General features: G+C 52.0%; 2 protein-coding genes across 3 annotated transcripts; both read left to right on the top strand.

Annotated features, from left to right (window-relative positions):
* The first annotated feature begins 3,973 nt into the window (after positions 1-3,973).
* UNC119B (unc-119 lipid binding chaperone B) lies at positions 3,974-11,063 on the top strand. Its single transcript, XM_086761628.1, has 5 exons — positions 3,974-4,173; positions 4,804-4,917; positions 5,437-5,548; positions 5,783-5,955; positions 6,774-11,063. Exons 1-5 carry the CDS (start codon positions 3,975-3,977, stop codon positions 6,884-6,886), a joined length of 711 nt encoding a protein of 236 aa, XP_086617754.1. The 5' UTR covers position 3,974; the 3' UTR covers positions 6,887-11,063.
* Positions 11,064-11,157: 94 nt separating this feature from the next.
* ACADS (acyl-CoA dehydrogenase short chain) lies at positions 11,158-18,244 on the top strand. 2 transcript variants are annotated; one of them, XR_015260438.1, is made up of 10 exons: positions 11,158-11,262; positions 11,607-11,770; positions 13,469-13,618; positions 13,801-13,912; positions 14,312-14,463; positions 14,740-14,910; positions 15,374-15,511; positions 15,769-15,864; positions 16,174-16,263; positions 16,919-16,957. XR_015260438.1 is itself a non-coding variant. In XM_086761642.1 (10 exons), the coding sequence occupies exons 1-10, from the start codon at positions 11,208-11,210 to the stop codon at positions 17,069-17,071; spliced, it is 1,248 nt and encodes a 415-aa protein (XP_086617768.1). In that variant the 5' UTR covers positions 11,158-11,207; the 3' UTR covers positions 17,072-18,244. The 2 variants fall into 2 exon arrangements, 1 of the variants encoding a protein (XP_086617768.1); XM_086761642.1 differs by having other exon boundaries at positions 16,207-16,263; positions 16,919-18,244.
* Positions 18,245-18,895: the final 651 nt, after the last annotated feature.

Here is an 18,895-nt window from a genome sequence, read left to right as displayed (position 1 = left end):
TTTTCCCCAAGGGACAGGTATTCCCTGCCCTTGTGATCTGCTGGGCACTGTCTCACTGTCCCCAGATGCCAGCTCCAGAGCTCATGGCTGAAGCACAGAACTGCCTGTCTCTTTGGTTCCAGCCCTTGAGGTTAATGGGAAAAAAAGCCTAGCATGGGATGGAAGAACTGGAAGAGCTCCTTGAGGCCTGGTCTCTCCCTGAAGTCACCTGAAGGCAGGATGGAGAACTTCCAGACAGTCTGGTGCCTGTGTGTCTGTAGGTTCAGAGCAGAGTGAGTCACAGCTGGGTCCTAGGAGTTGTGTGGTGCTTATAGCTTCTGCGTGCAGAGTGTGGTTTGGGGGTTCAGCCCCCTGAAGTCGCTTGCCAGGAGCTTCCCTTGCACTGTTTGGGTCAGAACAGGGAGAAGAGACCTGTGCTTTGTCCTTTCATCTTCCTTTTAAGTTGAAAAGGGATTGCAGCAGCCAGGAAAATGTCTTTATCTGGGAAGCCTGGGCTGAACAGACCTGTCTGATGGAAAATAGCAGGAGGAGGGAGAGGACCAGTAGAGCAGCTTCAGCCCTTGATGTGAGACAGATTCTGAGCAGCTGCGAAGTACCAAGTGTTTCAGGCTCTGTTTGATGCTCAAATGCGGGAGAGATTTGCTTGCTTCTTGTGCTTGTGTGATGGGGAGGGAAATGTCCTTGCTGAGAATCCAAGGGAAATGGGAGCTGGGCCAGCACTTGAGCTAATTTACCTACTGGCACTTCTGCATCTCCACAACGAACGCCAGAGCCTAGTACAATTCAAGGATGCCTTTTTTTTTCTTTTTTTAATGTCAGCCTGGTTCCACCAGTCTGTCTTCACTGGCTAGTCCCAAATAGGCTCAGACAAGTGTTCTCAACAGCACAAACACAACATCAGGCTGGAGCTGTGAAGGCTTGGAGAGGTGATTACGTGAATAGGCCTCCTGTGCTGCACCCCTGCGCTGCGCACTGCCCAGCGAGGCAGAGGCACGTGCGTTTCACCTTGGATTGGAACGGTTTTGTCCCAGGAGTGTAATAGCAACCGTATTGAAATAGTGCTGGGCTCGGCAGGAGAGGTGAAAGCAGGTCCATGTCTTCCGGGACTCTGGCTTGCTCAGAGTTTATTGCTGTATATTAAATACTATTTTTGGAGATTGGGGGGAAGGTGTGGGAGGGGGAGGGATGTGGTGACGCTGTCCCCAGGCTGATCAGTGGGATGCTACTGCAGGCTATTGATAGGTTTTGATTTCTTTTTCCCAAAAACCACTTTATTTAAAAAAAAAAAAAAAAGGAAAAAAATAATCAACAGAACAGAAGTGCTTTCCACCCTCCTAGAAACAGTGCTGGCTGATTAGAAAATGTGAATAATCTTTTGCAAACATCAAAGGTCTTTGCTAAAGAGTTTGTGTGATGAAGATTTCAAGGCAGGGGGCAAAGTACAGCTTGAGCCAGTTTAGCTGGGGAGAGCGTGAATCTAGGAAATGCAGGATCTCTGCCCTGGAGTTGTTCCCAGTCACGCGTAGCGGGGATGTGCTTGCCTGTGCTACCATGCCTGTTCTGTCGCAGTGACAGCTCCTGAGTTGGGCGCTGGAGTGAAGCAGTATCTGCAAACTTGCTGGCAAGCGGGGGCTTGAATTTTTCGTGTTCTATACAGGGGCTTTGTGTGCTCGGGGCTTTCCTGCTCGAGAAACAGCCAGGTTGGTAAAGCAGCCCTGGAGAACATGAGAGCAGAGGCAGGGCTTGTGCTTCGTGCCAGGAGGCAGCAGCCAGGATTGCGAGGTGCTGGCCAGGTGGCAGTGGTGTTTGGGTCCCATCAGTGTAGCAGCTCTCAGCGTTGGCAGATGGTCCCACCGCTCCATAGCGCCCGGCTGCGGCGGCTGGGGCGTGTGAAAGAGACCCGTGCTGTTGGCATTAGGGACATATCACAAACTACTTGACGCTGCAGGTCTAAGTTGTCTGTAAAGGCTAAAGCAGTGTGGGGAGCGATCTCCATCTGTGCTTGTCGCCAGTACAAAGGCTTCTTAAGGAGGATTTTTTTTTATTTTACTGTCCATTGCTTTGTGTTATAACAACTTGCAGTGACATTTTTTTAGTTTATTTTGCAGCAAGCTTGGGCTCTGGGTGAGAAGCACAGATGTCTATTTCTGATTACATTGGCTTTGCAGAGACTAGTTTGGGGGAAAAGATGGGTGTGGGGGTGGGTTATTTTATTTTTGGTACATGGTAGCGGTTTTATTTTTTAATTTCCCCAGGATGTTTGGTTGAGGGAATGTTCTGAAATCTACTGTCTGGCGGTTTTAACCAGCAGTGTGTTAAAGGAAAATAAACAAAATTATATTGTCACTTGGATGAGGTGGTCCCTCTTTTCCAGCAGTGGGGATGGGGAGCCCCCTCTGCTTTATGACTCGCGGTGCAGGAGGCCAGGACCAGCTGCACTGCAGAGGGGACTGCAGGCTGCTGCCGAGATGCAGTTTAGCATCCCACCGCTGCAGCCCGGAGCCTCTCCCTGCTGCTGCCTGCCTCCGTTACAGCTCTGGTATTCTCTTGCCCATTGTTTTGGGCGATTAATTGCAAATTGAACAGTACAACATCCTCTTCGAAGTGCTGATGTGGACCTTGTAGCTTCCTGCTCAGACCAGGAACACCAGAGATGTAATCTGCCTTCTGGGGTTTTGCAAGCTGCCCCGATTTCAGCTTGAAACTGCGTCAGAGGTGGTCGGAGAGGGCTGTAGCTGGAGCAGAAAGCCACACCTTTGCTAGGTGCCTGCTCTCAAGGGACAAGGGACCTCGGCCCCAGGCAGAGCAGCTGCTCCTCTGGACAGCCTGGGTCTTTGTCCTGTCCTTCCTGGTGTGCAGGAGGGAGGGACCCAACCCCACACAGCGAGGAGGATTTGGGAGTGCTGGCACGGGCAGGCTCGTTTGAAATAGCGTTTGGTTGGTAGTGGCAGGCGCGTGGTGCTTACGAGCAGCAGCACACGTCACCAACCACTGCTGTTTCCAGTCCTCTCGAGCGTGGCGAGTGTTGGCTGGAGTCTGAAAAGAGGATGTGGCTGTTTCTTGTTCTTGCCCCAGTTCCCTGAGGGGCTGGAGGTGACTCCTAGCAGCTCTTAAGTGCCTGCTGCAGGCTGGTGGGCAGCCAGAAGAAATGCATCCTTTCCTCAGTGTGATGTTCCCGTGGGATCCCCCCAGTCCCTCCCGCCAGGCTCAGGGGCCTCATCCACCGTCCCTCAGATGGGGCCTGGGCTGGGGTGGCAGTGGCAGGGCTGGGAGGCTTGGCTGACCCGGGGAGAGCCTGGCGGGGACGCTCGGTCCTGTTAGTCCCAGCTCCCCGGGGACAGCAGCTGGGGTGTCCCCAGGCCAGGGCAGCAGTGGGGTGTGCGTGCCCCATGGCTTCCCCGTGCTGACACCGTGCTGGCTCGTGGCTGCTTCCTGAGAAGTGCTCGCCGCCATGCCCTGAAAAGACCAGGGCTCTCTGGGGGACACCTGCTCTCTGTAATTACCCGCTGCGGGATTCAGACCGTGATTTAATTAACGGGAGGGGAGACCCAGATGCCCCCGCTGTGCGGCGAGGGGCTGCGGTGTGGGGTGCGGGCTGACGGCTCACAGCAAGGGGATGGGGCGCGGGGTGCGTTTTTTGCTTGGGTTTTGTGTTTGGTTTCCTCAGGTAACTCCCAGCCTGTCCCCCCGGCCTGCCCCGCCGCTGTCTGTAGCCCCGGGAGGGAGCTGCTGCCGCCCCGGGCCGAGGTGGGTGCTCGGTGCCGGGGCTCTGCGGGCGGTGGGTCGCGACGCAGCTCCCGGGTTCTCCCCTTCCGGCCACGCACGCGGCGGACCCTGCTTAGCTTCGGGGGACTCCCCCCCTCCACCCCGCGTTGCTAGGCAGCGCCAGCGCCCCCTGACCCGCCGCGGCCCCGCCCATCGCTCCCATAGCTACCGAGGGAGGCGGCGGCCATCTTGGCGGCGGCGGCGGGGCGATGAGCGGCTCGAAGGCGAGGGCGGCGGCGGGGCCGGAGAAGAAGCCGCCGCCGGGGACCGGGGGGCCGCTCAACCGCCTACGGGGACGGCGCGGCTCGGCCGACGCGGCGCCGCGGCCGCCGTGGACCGAGTCCGAGCTGTTGGCGCTGGAGACCGTCCGGCCCGAGCATGTCCTGGGGCTGTGCCGGGTGACGGAGAGTGAGTGCGGGCCGGGGAGCGCGGGCCCGGGGACGGGGCTCCTCGGGCGGGCAGCGCTCGGCCGGGGTCGGGCAGGCCCCGCGGTCCCGGGCGGACACAGCCCCGCGCTGCTCCGTTAATCCCCCTTCGGAGGGGGCTGCGCAGCTGGGGTGGCGGGCCCGCGGCGGGCCCCCGGGGCGGGGGAGCGGGAGGCGGGAGCGGCCCGGGCTGGCGCTGCCGGCCGGTGCGCGGGGCTCGGGGGCGGCTGAGGAGCGGGCGCGTTGGCCGGCGCTGGCTGCAGCGGCGCGGTGTGCTTCTGCCTTCAGCTTTGTTACAGCTTGCAGAAAACTTGGGGGTTTTGGGGGGGTCTGAGGTTTTGTTGTTGTTTGGGTTTATTTTTCTTTTTCCTCTGGGCTGCTGATCTCTGCTTTTCTGTCCTGTTCCCTTCCCTTTCTTGCTCTGCTACCTGGCACCTGGTCTGCCTTTGTTTCATCTAGCCTCAGTTCTGTCCCGCTTTCCTGAAGCTTCTGCAGAACAACTGGCAGTATGTATCTTAACGGGCTGGGGCTAACAAAAAAAAAAAAAGAAATTCCTTTGGTAATTGCTCAGGGATCTTTTTAATTGCTACTTTATGTTTTCTTTATTTTCTAGATTATTTATGCAAACCTGAAGACAATATTTACAATATTGACTTCACCAGGTTTAAGATCCGGGACCTTGAAACTGGAACAGTGCTGTTTGAAATTGCAAAGCCATCTGCTTCAGGTATGTCTTGCAAACATTGCAGGGAGGCTAGAGAGACTCAGGGAGCTGAGAAGATGCATTGCAGGACCCATGTGGACCAAGCAGAAGGGTCCTTCAGTATGTCCTGGTGACTAAATCCCTCTTGTTTAAGCATAGGATTGAGTTTACCTCTGCTGAGAAACTTGCTGTTGTGAAAGTATGAAGCGATTCTCCTGAGATGAGGGAGTACTATCAAATGCAGATCTTCCCTTGTTGGCTGGTTATGGTACAAATCTTCTTTTATGTGCTTTGGCAGTTGCGAGGGGGGATATCCTGTGAGGTTGAGGGTGGTTTCAGTTTTGGAACCACGAAGGCTGTGACAACTGTTATAGCAGATCTTTTCTTTATTAGTTAGTACTAGTATGAGTCTCAGACCAATTATTAAACAACTTTACATTCAGTACCTAAGTAATAGCCAGCTTGTTCCGATACACCCGCTAGCCAGTATCATGTTACATGTGCACTGTTAGCAGAGTAACTCTGAGCTGGTGCATTTTCTAGAGCAAGATGATGAGGATGAAGATGACAACAGTGAACTGGACGCTAGTGCAGGCCGCTTTGTTCGTTACCAGTTCACCCCAGCGTTTCTCCGTCTTCGGACTGTTGGTGCAACGTGAGTATGAGTTCATAGCAATAAGGGAGAAATAGATGTTTACAAAGCGTTGTTGTCAGTTTATAACACAACTGAGTCAAAGACTAGAGAGAACCCACCTTACACTACAAATGTCAAGGTCTCTCTGGAATGATCTGTTGGATTCTTGCGTAGCCTCGGGTCCAAGGCTCTGTTCTTCCCAATAGGAGGAGAGGTATGTTTTCTTAGCTGTTTTTTCCTACTTTTTGCATACAGAGTGGAATTCACAGTGGGAGAAAAGCCAGTGTCAAACTTTCGAATGATTGAGAGACATTACTTCCGAGATCGCTTGCTGAAGAACTTTGACTTTGATTTTGGCTTCTGCATCCCCAGTAGCAGGAACACATGTGAACACATCTATGAATTCCCTCAGCTCTCAGAAGACCTTAGTAAGTATCTCCTTTCCCACATGGAGTTGTGTTTTGTTTGTGTGTGTGCATATGCTCTCTTTCTGCTTTTCTCTTCTTGTGAAAGAAGTTGTGACTGGGTTGGGAGGGACAGGAATAAATAGATGCAAGTTTCTGGTTTAAGCTGTTTGTAATCTTGACTGAATTACATATTTGTGCTGTGAATTCTCCTTCTTTGAAAATGAAAACCTGAAGATAGCAAAACCCTGAAAAAGGGTTTTCTTGATAGCCACACATCTGTTTACAGCACTTGCTTGTTAGGGCTTGAGCCTCCTGCTTTGGAACAGAATTGACTCTTCTCTGAGAGGCGTGTTCTTGAGCCTACCAGGATCTCTGCAAATATACATTGTGCAGGGTATGTTTGACCTCAGGGGCTGGATAGAGCCCTTCTATGGCTGCCTAGCTGCAGGAGGAGGCACAGAGTTTGTACCCCACTTGCGTACATGTGGGGAGTGCCACCACTTTTTGATTTGCAAATTGCAACCTCTCTGCTTACGGAGGTGATTGCTGCTCTGCTCTGGGGTGGCTCTGACAGTTTCTAAGGTCATCTTGTGTGAGATTACTCCATCCCCCTCTGTTTGCTTTTGACAGCACTTGTCCTGTGAATAGGAAGAATAGGAAGGGGCAGGCCAGAGCTTTTGAAGCGTGCTCAGCAGAGCACTTTGCTTCTCTTACTTGGGTCGGGCAGAGCATCGGCCTGGTAACTCCAGCAGAGTGGCAGAGTCCTTTTTACTCTGACTTTGTGCTGTCCAGCAGAGTGTGGCAAGCTTTTGAATGTAATTGAGCTTTCTCTTTCACAGTCCGTCTGATGGTTGAAAACCCGTACGAGACCCGCTCAGACAGCTTTTACTTTGTGGACAACAAGTTGATTATGCACAACAAGGCCGACTATGCTTACAATGGAGGACAGTAATCATTCTGTGTCCATTGGATGCTGTGATGCCGTTAACCGTTCCAGATGTCCGGGAGTGGACTGGAGTTGCTGTCTCGTACAAGAAGGCTTCTTGCCAAACCTTTTCTCCTTGCATGAGGCTGAAAACATGAACGAAGACGACAGCTCATGAAAGTAAAGGAAATCTCCCTGCAACACTTTTCTATCCAACACTCAACATATCCTGCCTCTCATCCTCTATTTCTGGTTACCTTCTGGTACCTTGGTTAGGTCATGGCACTGTTAGAAAATTCTTGCTGTTACAGTCTTTATAGTTAGGTTGCACTTTTAATGCTTCTGATGTTTCAGCTCTTGGGGGACTGCCCTCTTTCAAGAGGTCAGATTGTTTGGGTAAGCTATTTCTTAGCAGGAAAATTTTTCCCCTTGAAGTAGCCAGTGATGCCTGAGGAGCAGATCTCTTCTTCAGTTGGACAGATCATCTATTTAGTGCACACTGTTTAGTTTGTAGCATGGCTGAGATTGCTTTTTAGTGTGCATCTCAATATTCTCCAGTGGGAAAGAGAAAATAAGAGACTAATTCAGCTTCTAAGCAGTGCAGGAATCTTCCTTCTGCCTCCAGGGGCCTGAGCTGCCCCTGAGAACAGTTTAATCTGTGTTTTACCAGAGATTTCACTAGAGATATGAGATAGGAGAGAAAAGAGGCTTTATCCAGGTCGGTCATCGAATCAGTCTGGTAGCATTTCTATTTGAGCTCTTGTGACAAATCATTGAATTTTTGAGCTCAGGGTTCAGCCTTAGAGCTGAAGTTAATCTCACTATATTTACCATTTCTCCTGCTTCTCTTTGTGTAGGAATCTGGCTCTTGCTACAGAATATACTGCTTTTTAGATTGATGGCACCTTGTCAGTCTAGCTGGGGTGGAGGGGAGGTGTCAGTCTAGTGGGGCTTAGAGGAGGAAAGGAGAATGTGGAAAATCACTTGAAAAATGTGTAGGAAGCAGAGCTTCCTAGGCTTCAGTCTCTCTACTTCAGAGGTGCTGGAAGGAGTGGTCTTACCAGCTCGTTTGCTTTGTTTCAATTGACGTATTAGTAGCTAAAAGCTTCCTAGGTCAAATCACTCAGTGTGAGGTTCTTGCAGAGTGAGAATTGACATTGTTCTCTTTTCAACTGAGCTCCTATCGCTGCTTTGCCTACTTAGCCACTTATTTATGGTTTAGGAAGTTCTTCTGCCAGGTTAGTTACCGCCAGACCAGAGAGCGTATTTTACAGTTGTGTTTGGGATCTGGCGATAGGAAATAGCTTTGTGCAGTGGGAAAAGGAGACCCATGTCTTCCTGGCAGCCGTGCTGGGGCCCAGCTCCTGACCATGCAAAATTTCAGCCAGCAGAACCCTTTTCTGCCTATTTTGGTGGCTCTCAAGACTGGCATTTTTCCTGTCCCCTCCCTGGGCTAGTCGTTCGAGTCTCTTTTATGTGGGAGTTAGATGGTGTCTAGACTAGAGACGTTTGCTAGCATTAGTTCCACCTGTTCCTTGAGACAGCAGAAACCTGACTCCTTGGTGGCTACAGCTGGTTACCTGTTGTGTTAAGTAAGATGCAGCACAGTTTATGTTTTAGCAGGAGTGAGTGTGATGGGATCACAGCCTGCAGCCTGTTAATGCGTAGACAGCAACAGGAAACCACTGCCTTTACCTCGCAGATTAATGACGGTAACTTTGGCGCAGAAGATCAGTTGGCATCAGGGTAAGCACTGAGAGTATGCGGGGTGGCAGCCATGAAGGAATCTCCGGCTCTTGGAAAGATACTTAATTATGATTAACCACAACAAATGACCTGTTCTGGGTGGAGCATTAATCATAAGCAACCACAACAAATGTCTTGGGAATGTGGAGGGGCAAGGTCTGTGTGGTTGGAAGACGAAGAACAGTTCTGCTGCCATCAGTGCCCTCCGGCATTTCCAGAGGCACTTAGGCAATCTTCTGTAGTTATTTCAGAATTAGTTAAGGCTCCTTGTAAGATGGAGCTTGGGATGGCCTCTTGCAGTGATTGTCTTCAGAAGGCCCCGTGCCGGTGAGGTGGGAAACATTTGTTTTTCTAGAAGTTGTTTGTGACAAGGGAGAGCTGCCGGGAAGTGTGTTTTTCATCCTGAAGTGTTCCGAGATGCTCAGGTTAGTGTCTGAAGAGCCTGCTAATTTTTCCCTAGGAAATTTTAGCATATTGAGCTAATTAATTTGTACGTAGTATAAATCCAGGTGCCTTTAAATGCTCCTTTTATCTAATTGTCTGTGTGAAGCAACCTCTTGCTTTTCTTATGGTGATGATGATTCCCATCTGTTTTCTGTGTTGCCGCGTAGAGGTTCTTAAAAGAGGGACTGCTGCCAGAGCAAGCAACAGAAATTACTGTACGGGCAAATACCGGCTCGGGTGAGCTGTTCGTAGCAATCAGCTGCGCGGTCGGGGTGTTCGAAGGGTGTGGGTGCCATCTAGCCGCTGCTCTGCAGAATGCGGCCGAGCGGGAGAGCGCTCTCCAAATGCGAAAGAGGCGTTGGGTGCTCGTAGGAAAGTGGATTCCTGCCTTCAGCCGTTACCTCTGCCAGCAGTGAGGAGAAAAGAGCATTGGAGCAGCAGCTTTCCCACTGGTGAATGTATCAGCTATTCAGCAATAAAAAAAGGAAAGCTGGAGGAAAATCGGAAGGCTTGCAGGCAGCAGTAGCTTGCAGGCAGCAGTAGCAGTTTCTAGCTGAATTTGTTTGCTTTGCCGCATTAGAAGGTCTTTGCCCAAAAAGCATGCTGCAGAAAAAAAAAGTCCCTACAAGAGGTCAACCCAGCACTGAAATGGTTGATTGTAATCCAAAAAATCAGGGATTTCCAAGCTCCTGTGCCCACTTTGGCTGCTTCCCTGAGGTGCTTTTTCTCTTAGATGCTTTCTATAAAGTGTCTTCTCTTTCTGGCAGGGATGATTTCTTTGGAAAATATGGTTTAACAGGGCATCTTCCTTCTGTATTGTGTGCTCTGGTGCTTTAATGGTGAGTCAAAGGCTACTCTTGTCAGTGAGCTAGGAAGAAATTCCCATGGGATCTCATCCTGGTCGGGTAGATGGTCTGTCCTAGCCAGGTGCGGAAGGCAAGGGAGATGCTTCCAGTGTCGACTGAAGTTTGAGCAAGGGAAAAGGTATCTCTGCGAACAGCTTCTCTCAGGTTGTGTGCTGAGTTGGAAGAGAAAATAATTGGGATCATGCTGTGTTCTGCTCTAACAAAAAAAGGGACCAAACCCATCAGCTCATGCTAAATCTTTCCAGTATTTGTCCTCTTGGGACCAGGACCTCTCTTTCCCATTTTTGAGGCGAGGGCTTTGGATCAATGCAGGCAAGCTTCCTGGGCAGCTGTTTTGATGATTGGCTGAGGACTACAAACGGCACCTTGTGAGAGAAGGTCATCTCCTGTCGTATGGACTGGGTGCTGTTGTCCCTGTCCTCTGTTTTTGGTAGGAAGTGTCTTCCTTTGTGTTTTCCTTTGGATTTTCTATGTCTCTTGCTGCAGAGAAGCAGCAGCAGCAGCCTCCTCTCTGGTGCTTGAGGATGTTTATTCCACTTCTCTGACGGTTCAGGAAGAATAAAACAAGTATTTAGAAGGAAGAAATGAATGTGGAAGGTGGTGATGGTCAAGCCGTAATCATGGAAACTCTGCCTCTCAGCTCTGTGTTTCGTTACATCCTCTTCAGCTGTTTCCCAGTGTTTGCCTTCTGCCCCGCTGTCCTGTGACATCGAGCTACCGAGCTACCCCTGCGTGGCCACGTGTGGGTGTGATCCTCGAACGCTGCCACCTCCCTGTGTGGCTTTATGATGAGGACAAAGGCAAAGGGAGGGCTGCCTGGCGGAGTCATCGCCTCCTCCTCTGCGTCAAGGGAAAACCACCACCAGCAAACGCCAGCTCCGCCTGCCGGGATCTCGTGCTGTCCCGGGACGTGTGTTTGTATTTCTCACAGCGTGGCCTTTGGGCTGCCGGCGCGCCGGCCTCTTCCGTGCTGTCCCCCCCGGCCGCGCCTCCCTGGGAGCGGGCTGCGGGGCCGGGGCCCTGGCAGCCGTGGACTCTCCGGGTGCCGGCGCGGTGCCGGGTGCCGGCGCGGTGCCGGGTGCCGGCGCGTGTGTGTAACGGTGATTTCGACACCAGCAGTAGTAATAAAGGAACCTCCCCGTTTCGCACAGGCGGTGCCCTGGCTGTGGGGCGGGGCCGCAGCGGGAGGGCGGAGCTGGAGGGGCTGCGCCGCGAGGGGGCGCTGCCGTGGCGGCTCGCGCATGCGCCGTTCCCGCGCCTCTCGCGCTCCCCTGAGGCGACCGGAGGCGGGCATGGCGGCGGCGGCGGCGGCGGCGTTGCTGGCCCGCGGCGGCGGGGCGCCCAGGGGTGAGGGCGCCGGGCTGGGCCCTGCTCCGCCGCGGCTGCGAGCGGGGCCGCGGGGCAGGCGAGCGGGGGTGGGAAGGGGCCGCGGCCTGCGCGGGAGGCGGCGGCCCGGTGCCCTTCAGGGCCTCAGGCGGGTCCTCTCGGCCGCGGCGGGGCGGCGCCGCCCTTCGCGGAGCCCCCGGCCCGCCCTGCCCCGGCTGCGCTCCCGGACCCCGCCGCCCCGGTGCCGGGGGAAAGCGTCCCTCCGCGGAGGCCCGCGGCGCGTTGCCGAAGTCCCGCCTGCGGCCAGGCCCGCCTGGTCGGTTTCGGCCCCTTCCCCGGCGGTTAATTCCCTGCCTTCCTTCCAGCGCTGGCCTTCGGGCGGCTCCGCCGGCTGCACACGGTGTACCAGACAGCCGAGCTGCCAGAAACCCACCAGATGCTGCGTCAGACGTGCCGGGACTTCGCAGAAAAGGAGCTGATGCCTCTGGCAGCTCAGCTGGACAAGGAGCACCGCTTCCCGGCCGAGCAGGTGTGTGCTGCGCCCCGGGGAGGTGGGCGGGAGAGGGGCGGCCTGGCTCGGCCAGAGCCTGCTGCGGCAGGACTGCCTGGGCCTGCAGCACAACTTACGTTAAGCTCTAGCTTAGTAGAAAATGGAAGTTTAGACCAACTTCTGGCAGAGTTGTTTGAGTGTGGAGGTTTTAATGTCTGCAGGACGTTTTGAGCTCTTTACCTCTACTTGTGTTTCTGTGTATCTGGCTTTAGTACCGTGGAATTTTCAGTTCTCTTACAGGCTTTCCTGTGGGCTGTAATACAACTGACTCATAAAATCAATTAAATACTTTCATAGACTGCAGGTAACCATAAAATGGTTTATAGTGAGGAAGCATAGATGAGCTGAGTGCATTTCAGATGGTGAAGAGGTCAGGAGATAGGAGATACGTGTTGGTCATCCTCTGGGGCTGTGGCGAAACTGAGATTCCGGTCAAATCTGTGACTTCTCTTGTGGAAAGCAGTACAGACACAGCAGCACATTCTGTGCCATGTTGAGCAGACTAACTAACTCACCTGTTTCATTGCAATCAAATACTAAGCTCCAGAAGAATATACTCTGTCATGTTAGCCAAAAGGCTCCAAGCAAGCACAGCCTGAGGCATTTAAGTTTTGTCGTATGCCAGTCTTTCTTTTTAGGAATGAGAAAGATAGCCAGGAAACTCATACTCACTCTAATGAAGAAAATACTTTCCTCTTTACTTCCCTGTTCTTACCTGAGAATTTGACATTTGATTTTGAGTCTTTTCACATGAATGTGTAGAGGAAAATTCAAAATGCAGACAGTGTTTGTTAAGATAAAGCAACACTCACAGAACTAATTGCTGTCTTTGTGCGCGCTCTGGATTTGATGTGAAGGACTAGTGTTTTGGGTGCCCATAGAGGAAGGACGATATTTGTTTAAAAATTGCTCTTGGGTCCTACTAAAGCAAGCAGAGGCTGGTATTGTGCTTGTTTCTGCAACACCAAAAGCTTGACATCTTAAATATAGAAACAGTGGAAAGCTTGTTTTTTCTGTTTTATGTTGCCAAATGTTAACAAGAGACCTAGAGTGCTCTGAAGAGCTTATGGTTAAGAAGCCAGGGGTCCAGCTGAGGAACTCGGGGTGCAGTAATTTGGAATGTAACCAACAATTAAATTATTTGGGAAGCAAGACGTGGCTTTAATGGGAATGAAAAATCAACTTATTGCAAACTGTTCTGTGGCTCATTCATTCTGTAAAATTCTTTCCTTGTGCAGTCCTAGGCTGAAGCTCAGCAGACGCAAAGGTAACGTTCTGATGATTTTTGTCAGCTAGATTTCCCATTGAGAGCTTCCAACTGACAGGAGACATGTGAGGGGAAGAGCTTTGGTGGGAGGCTGAGGAAATGCTGGTGGGATTGTATCTCCCTAATTCACCTTCAAAAGGCTCCCTCCTTCCTGCTACTGAGGAGAGCTCTTTGATCAAGCAAGAGCCTCGTCTTAGGCAGCAGTGACTGCGTACAGCTCTTGTGGAAGCCATCGGGACCCGGGGACACTTAGCAGCTTGCACAGTCAGATTCCCATTTCACCAGGAGCTGTGCACAGCCTTCCTCTCTGTGTCGCCCTGCTACGACCTGTCTTTATCTCCGTGTGTCTGTGTGTATTTGCTGGGACACTGGTGGCGCAGAGGATCTTACTGCTGTGTTCCCTAGTGCAGGTGAAGAAGATGGGTGGCTTAGGGCTGCTGGCTATGGATGTGCCAGAGAAGTACAAAGGAGCAGGCCTCGACTACCTGGCCTATTCCATCGCCGTGGAGGAGATCAGCAGGGGCTGTGCGTCCACGGGTGTCATTGTCAGCGTCAATAACGTAAGTGTCTCAGATTGTGTGTGAGGGACAGCTGTGGAACCGAGTCTGGTCATTGGAGAGGAGCGTATGGGAGAAACGGGATCTGTTCCTGTTCCGGTGTGCTGGAGAGCACTTGGACATTAGGGAGTTCCTGGGTGGCCCGTACCTTCAAGAGGCACTAACTCAACTCTCCGTTCTTAAAGTCTCTGTATTTAGGGCCAATACTCAAGTTTGGCTCTGAAGAACAGAAGCAGAAGTGGGTTGCTCCCTTCACCAGCGGGGATAAGATTGGATGCTTTGCCCTCAGTGAACCAGGTGATGTGACTGTTACAGTTCCTGTTGCAAAGAACACAGGGTGGCTTCTTTCCTTACTCGGGTTTAGGTTGGACTTCAGGTCTGTGAAAGGGTAACAGTTTGTAGACAGGTGGTTTATAGCAGGTCTCTGTAAATGGACTCAGTGCCCAAGGTATTAACTGCCATCTCCGTGGTCCACAGTGACAGTTTCCATCCCCTCTGTGTGTGCAGAGCTCTGCAGGTGGACATTCTTAGACACAAGGCCTTTCCCCTTGTCTGGGTCCTCTGGCAGGGACAGTGCCGACACTGCCGCAGTTACAAGAGACGCTGTGGGCTGACGGTGGGGGTGCGGAAGGGGGTGGGTTTGTTCCCCAGGCTGCCACCGATTGCCTGAGTTCGGTTTGCTGGCACCTTCCTCAGGAAACGGCAGTGACGCGGGTGCGGCATCCACGGTGGCACGGCTGGATGGCGACGAATGGGTTCTGAATGGCACCAAGGCCTGGATCACCAACGCCTGGGACGCCTCAGCCACTGTGGTGTTTGCGACTACGGATAAATCCCTGAAACACAAGGTGCGTTCAGTCAGGACACAGGGCCAGCAGTAGAGGAGCCGTGCAGGAGAAGCACTTTGGGCTCTGGGGCCTCTGACTGTGGAGCCGTGCAGGCACTGAGCAGAGCGGGGGGCTGACGTGTGCTGGCTTTGTTCTGTCTCAGCTCTCCCCTCCCTTCTCCTGGTTACCTAGACTGGGGCTTCCATTAAAAAAAAAAAAAAAGTTTGGAGGAAGCCTATTGACAGCCAGGTAAGTGGGAAGTTAGCACCATTCCTACGAGTTTGGGTCTTGTTGCAGGGCATTAGTGCATTCCTGGTTCCCATGCCAACTGCTGGGCTGTCACTGGGGAAGAAAGAAGACAAGCTGGGAATACGAGCCTCTTCCACTGCCAACCTGATATTTGAGGACTGTCGGATACCCAAGGCCAATCTACTCGGGGAGCTGGGCATGGGCTTCAAAATCGCCATGGTAAGAGATGGATCGGGTGCAGCAGTGGTTGTGTAAAGCCGTAGTTCCCAAACTTGGCGTTTTCAAAACCATTTTCAGACTTAGGATCACTTTGGTGGGAACTGCTAGCGTAAGCTGTTCTGTGTAGCATTAAGCCGTTAACCCCTCTTGCCAGTTTTGGAGAAATGATGCGTAGAGCTTGATGAATCATTAATTTACCATAGAGCCTTGACAGCACTTTTATTGTAGACGCAATGTGGTGGTTCTCAGATGAGGGAATGCTGATGCGCCTGAGGCATTTCGTGAGCAGGGGTGGTTGTGTTTTAACCCTCCATTCCTGCAGGGAATATTCTGAATGAGGGAGGGCGATGGCTACAGCAGGTTCCCAGCAAGACTAGAAATATGAGTGTCTTTATTTATTTATTTATTTATTTATTAATCAAGTATGAGTTGACTCCACAGGTGTATCTTGTGTCTTTCACAGCAAACTCTGGATGGAGGAAGGATTGGTATCGCCTCTCAGGCTCTTGGAATAGCACAGGCAGCTCTGGACTGTGCCGTGGATTATGCTGAAAAGAGAATGGCCTTTGGGTCGCCCATCACAAAGCTGCAGGCAGTGCAGGTAGGAGCCAGGCGGGCAGGGCAGCTCCAGACATGGCTGGTGGAAAGGTCATGTGGGTGCTGGGGTGTGGCGTCAGGCACACAGTGCACTTTGCCCTGTCTGGGACAAACAGGGTAATCATTTCTGTTTTCAGACACCATTAAAATTGATTGTTGGGATGGAGGTGGTCCTTTTCTGGCAATCTGGGTCTCAGGGGTGGGACATCTTGTGGGGGCAGAGGCTGCCACCTGGGACAACGACCATGTTTGTTGTTGCAGTTTAAGCTGGCAGATATGGCAGTGGCCTTGGAGGGTGCGCGCTTGCTGACCTGGAGAGCTGCTATGCTGAAAGACAACGGGAAGCCCTTCACAAAGGTATTTCCAGCCTTGCATTTGTCTAACAGTGACAGCGCTGGGTACGGCTCAAGGCAAGAAAACCACGCTGTGTGCAGCATCACTGCATTCAGCACTTGCCCAGCCAGCGCTGTTTGTTTTTTAACCCGCCAGCAGCTCTTGGCCCCGCTGTCTGCTCAGGCCGCCTGCTGAGCCGGGTGCTGGCTTTTGCCAAGGGAGGGGGAGCGGCCACGGGCAGCTGGTACCAGCGATCCGGCTGCCGCTCTGCACAGTTGGTCTGTGAGTGGCCAAGCTGCTCGTGCAAATGAGGTGTTCCTTTTTTTGCGATAGTTGCACCCTCAGTGATGTTTTCCTTCCCCAAAGGAAGCGGCAATGGCCAAGCTGGCTGCATCAGAAGCTGCAACAGCCATCGCGCACCAGGTAACTACTTTAATGGACATCTCTGCCATAGAGCATGCTGACAGGGCCTCTGTGTTGCTGCACAAGTGCTTGGGGAAGCTGGGATGAAATAATTTTTTTTTTAAAAAAAAAAAACCAAACACCACCCAACCAACCCATGTGGCTGAAGCTGGTTAGCACAGCCATCGTGCTGGATTTTTGGGGTGCGTGCTGTGCAGAGATTGATGCTGGCCTAGGGCAGCTGTGTTATGAAAGTCTTCATGTGCCTGCTGCTGCCCAGGGCAGGGTCAAAGTTTTGAGTGGGATCAGTGCTGTGGAGCGAGCAAGCGTGCACCAGTCAGGACTAGGCGTAAGTTGGCAACAGCATAGTGAGCAGATGGAGCAGTCCCTCCAATGTCTGTGTTTATTTTTCCCCTCTCCTTAATAAAAGTCTCTTAGCTGAACATGAATCACTAACCAATACCTGTGTAGCAGGTCCTTCTGTCTGGGACACGAGTACTGCTCTTACCCAGCTCAAATCCTGTTTATTCCTCTGCAAATGGGCTCCTGTCTTCCCCCTGTGCCCCCTCAGTTATGCACGCAGTGGCCGCAGCTCCTTTTAAGGTGCCTGTGTTCTGTAGAAAACAAATTCCTTGGCCCTGCTTCCTTTCTAACCTGTTACCTTCCTTTGTTTCAGGCCATCCAGATCCTGGGGGGGATGGGCTATGTGACAGAGATGCCAGCCGAACGCCATTACCGCGACGCTCGTATCACGGAGATCTACGAGGGGACCAGTGAGATCCAAAGACTGGTGATAGCAGGTCAATTGCTGAAGGCTTACCGTAGCTGAGGAAGCACACTAGAGCAAGACACTGCCCCAAAGTGCCTTGTAGCGGTGCACAACAGTGATCGAGTCTTGGCCCTCTTGAACAAGGCTACTGACGGACGTTTTCCTCACCAATGAGTATCTGACCCTCTTGTTAAAATGTGCTAATTGTTCTTTGGCCCAAGCGTGGTGCATGGAAGGCCAGAGGTAGGTTTGTACAGGATGGCTGTGAGCACGGGAGGGAGGAGGCAGCCTGTCCTTGGAGGGGAGCATAGGTCTTTTCCTAAACCAGAGCATTGTTTTGGTTTGGTAGGGGCAAAATGCCTGCTGTTCTGTGAAGTCAGCAGCTCTCCCTGTGCACTTCCCAGCCACTGCCTGTTTGCAAGGGTTTGTCCCTACGTGGTACTCATTAACCACTGCCAAAGTTAGTGGCACTGAGAGACACAACGCCTGCGCCCTGCGTGTGAGCGCCTAACTGGATACTGGGCCCAGGCCATCCCTGCAGCAGTGCACTTTTCCCCACTTTGAGCAGGAGAGGAGCCCGACGGGAGGACAAAGGTAGTACCTGTGCACAGAGCGCGCTCCGGGCAGGCTGCGGTGCCTGTCTCTGTAAGATGTAAAAACAAAGGTCAGAAACCCCCTCAGCCTTGCGTAGCAGAGCCCAGCGACCTGCTCCCTCAGCCGCTTACAGCCATAGGTGTAAAAGCAAAGGACAGAAAAGCTGAAATGCCTAAGGCTGATTTAAAACACCCAACCTCTGCTCCCAAAGCTGCTTTTACTATACCACCAACTACTCAACAGGAAAGAAAGTGCGTGAAGTGGCAGTAACAGCCTTTAATCTCTACGTGTTTTGTGCGATAACAAGGAAATGAACAGATGACACAGAAAACGCTATCAGGAAGCGCTAGCAATAGCAGATATCCTCAATCAGTTATCTTTGGCAAGAAATTAACTTTTAGAAGTTTCAACAGCCAGAAGAAAAGCTCTGAACTCAGGAAAGGACGGAGAGGATTAAGGCTGCAGCTTGTACGGGCCACCCCCTTGTCCAAACGGCGAGTACACAAGAGGTAAATGGTTATTTTCCTGTGGTGCCATTTATTTAATTTGTGTGGAGAGGGAAAAAAAACCCACAGAACAGCAGGATTCTATTGCACATTAGAGAGCAGAGAAGACAAATAAAACCAGATTGTTAAAGGACCACCAGTTCCCACTTTTTTTTTTTTAAAAAAAAAAAGCAAATGTGAATTAATTTAGCATTTTTCCTCCAGTCACAAGACACAGGAACATTAACCACCAGGGCCTGCACACAGCAGTTCTACAACACTGTGAGGTGCAGCTGGTGTGCAGATGTCCCAGCAACAGCAATAATCCCTTTGCAGTCACTAGAGGGCAACTGCATGTTGGGGCAAAGTCTTGAAGGCTTGAATTTCTCCCTGCTGCTCTCCCAAATCTCAGGATTAACAAGAAGAGAGCCAGGCTGTGCATTCAACAGGAGTATTCTACTGGGCAAGCATTCTAAGGGCTCTGAATGTGATGTAAATTATGGAGGGCTTCTAGGAGTGGGAGCCTCAGCTGGAACTCAGACTACCCCTCAGCTAGAAAGGAGCTGTAGGGCTGCTCGCTGCAACAACATGAGGACTTACTTCAGGAACGGAGAGTTACTGTTCAGCGCCCATCCTTGCCGACCTTGCGTGCTGGGGTCCAGCTGAGTCCCCCACGCGAGCAGTCACACTGAGGCCCATGCCTGCTGCACTGTGTTCCCAGCCCCGTTCGTCTCGCTGCTTCTCTTGGAGCGGCTTTAGGATACCATCAACGCTTTCCGACTCGACTCTTCAACATCCCCCCTCC

This window comes from Chlamydotis macqueenii, chromosome 17, assembly GCF_036417535.1.
Source record: "Chlamydotis macqueenii isolate bChlMac1 chromosome 17, bChlMac1.mat, whole genome shotgun sequence".
Taxonomy (NCBI): domain Eukaryota; kingdom Metazoa; phylum Chordata; class Aves; order Otidiformes; family Otididae; genus Chlamydotis; species Chlamydotis macqueenii.
This window is presented reverse-complemented; position numbering and strand designations above follow the sequence as displayed.